The sequence below is a fragment of the Curcuma longa genome, chromosome 2 (genome assembly GCF_044706935.1).
Source record: "Curcuma longa cultivar G26 ecotype Majalengka, Jawa Barat chromosome 2, ITB_CL_G26_1.1, whole genome shotgun sequence".
In the NCBI taxonomy this organism is placed as follows: Eukaryota; Viridiplantae; Streptophyta; class Magnoliopsida; order Zingiberales; family Zingiberaceae; genus Curcuma; species Curcuma longa.
Genome location: NC_133862.1, coordinates 16023354 through 16024874, shown reverse-complemented (window position 1 = coordinate 16024874; position 1521 = coordinate 16023354). Strand labels below are relative to the sequence as shown.

The 1521-nt window shown below is 42.0% G+C and overlaps 1 protein-coding gene across 2 annotated transcripts; it reads right to left on the bottom strand.

The window, feature by feature from the left end:
* Positions 1–576: 576 nt before the first annotated feature.
* Positions 577–1521, bottom strand: LOC141822480 (non-specific lipid transfer protein GPI-anchored 1-like). 2 transcript variants are annotated; one of them, XM_074709930.1, is made up of 3 exons: positions 1057–1521; positions 872–955; positions 577–795 (listed from the first exon to the last, which is right to left on the bottom strand). In XM_074709930.1, exons 1-3 carry the CDS (start codon positions 1427–1429, stop codon positions 668–670), a joined length of 585 nt encoding a protein of 194 aa, XP_074566031.1. In that variant the 5' UTR covers positions 1430–1521; the 3' UTR covers positions 577–667. The 2 variants fall into 2 exon arrangements, with proteins under 2 accessions (XP_074566031.1, XP_074566032.1); XM_074709931.1 differs by having other exon boundaries at positions 896–955.

Below are 1521 nucleotides of genomic sequence, written 5' to 3'. Positions count from 1 at the left end.
TTAATATAGATGTATAATAGTTCTACGTAACACAATTAAAGGTAAATGACTTAAAATTTGACTTTAAATAGAATAGTCTCATATTAAAAATTTTAAAATAAATAAATAAATTTATATTGAATCATTTTATTAATATTATGAAAATATTATAAATATTATTAAACAAAAAATTATAATTGAAAATTTTTAAAAATTTATTTATTTTTAATAAATATAAATGAATCGACCATTTAAATCGATAGTTGAACCGGACCATAGTTCATTTGAGGCCTAATCCTTAATCAATCTGTCTAGCGATGAATTCGTTATAGGTCGAACCCGGGTTATATTCCGAGTCGAGTCAGATCTGGAATTCATTTATAATCATAAATGAGAGGGTAATAATTAATTAAAGAATTAAAGAGTCCTCTGTTTGTCAATAAATAAAAGCACGTACTATGCGTTTTTTTAAAAAAAGCAAAAACTAATATATAAATAATAATAATTGTATTATAATGCCTTCGTCATCAAGCTATGTAAAACTAGATCCGTTGAATAATCTAACATAATTAATGAAAACATTATTTAACATCCACAACTTGTTTCTCATTGCCCACAATCACTGAAACAGCAGAACATGATAACAAAACGAAGAGGAAAGGACTCGGAACTTGACGTCTCTTGATCATTAAGATAAAATGGAGCAGACGGCAGCCGTGGCTAAGCCAATCGCAAGGGCACCATAAAGACTGATTCGATGCCTGAATGCTTTTGAAGGTGCAGTACTGTCTGATGATCCACCGGAAATATTGGAAGCTGCAGCAAAATATATTGCATGAGAGGATCGACCTTCAGTTCATGGAGTTATGCACTCGGAAGCTAGCTAACTAACGTCGGATAAGTTTCGATGTCAAACCTGCCGTGATATTCGTGAAGATGGAATAATCAGGCGAGCTCCGAGATATGTTCAGAAGCCCTGGGAAATTAATTAAAGAAAAATTAATTTTGTAAGTTTTTGGCCGATTTTACGTGGTTTGGACATGGATCCATGAAACACTTGTCGAGGAGCGAGCTTACTAGGACAATCGCTGACGCTGGAGTTGGCGAGGTTGCAGGCGCCCGGGAGGGCGGCAAGCCGGTCGACCCTGAGCCCGAACGAGTGGAGGCTCGACGAGGTGTTGTGCGCCTGCTGGATCATGAAGCAGAGGCACGCCGGCTGCGTCCCCCTCATGTCCCTTGCCGCTCCGCAGCACTGGCTCGACGGCCGCTCGCTCTGCCCGTTCCCGTAGTCGATGCAGGGCAACAGTCTGCTGGCCGCCTGCGCGCACTGCTGCTGCAGCGAGTCCGCCGCGGCTGCGGCTGCCGCCCACAGAAGGAGAAGAGCCAGAGAAGAAGCCACTAGGCTGTTCCTCCTCGCCATGTCCGCCGTCCTGAGCCTGGTCTCCTCCATCTCTTGGAGGAGGAGACGGAGCCACTATAAGGCGATAAGGCTCAAACGCCGCAGTAAATGCGGAGCTGTGGTCGTGAGCTAACAGCTTTAAC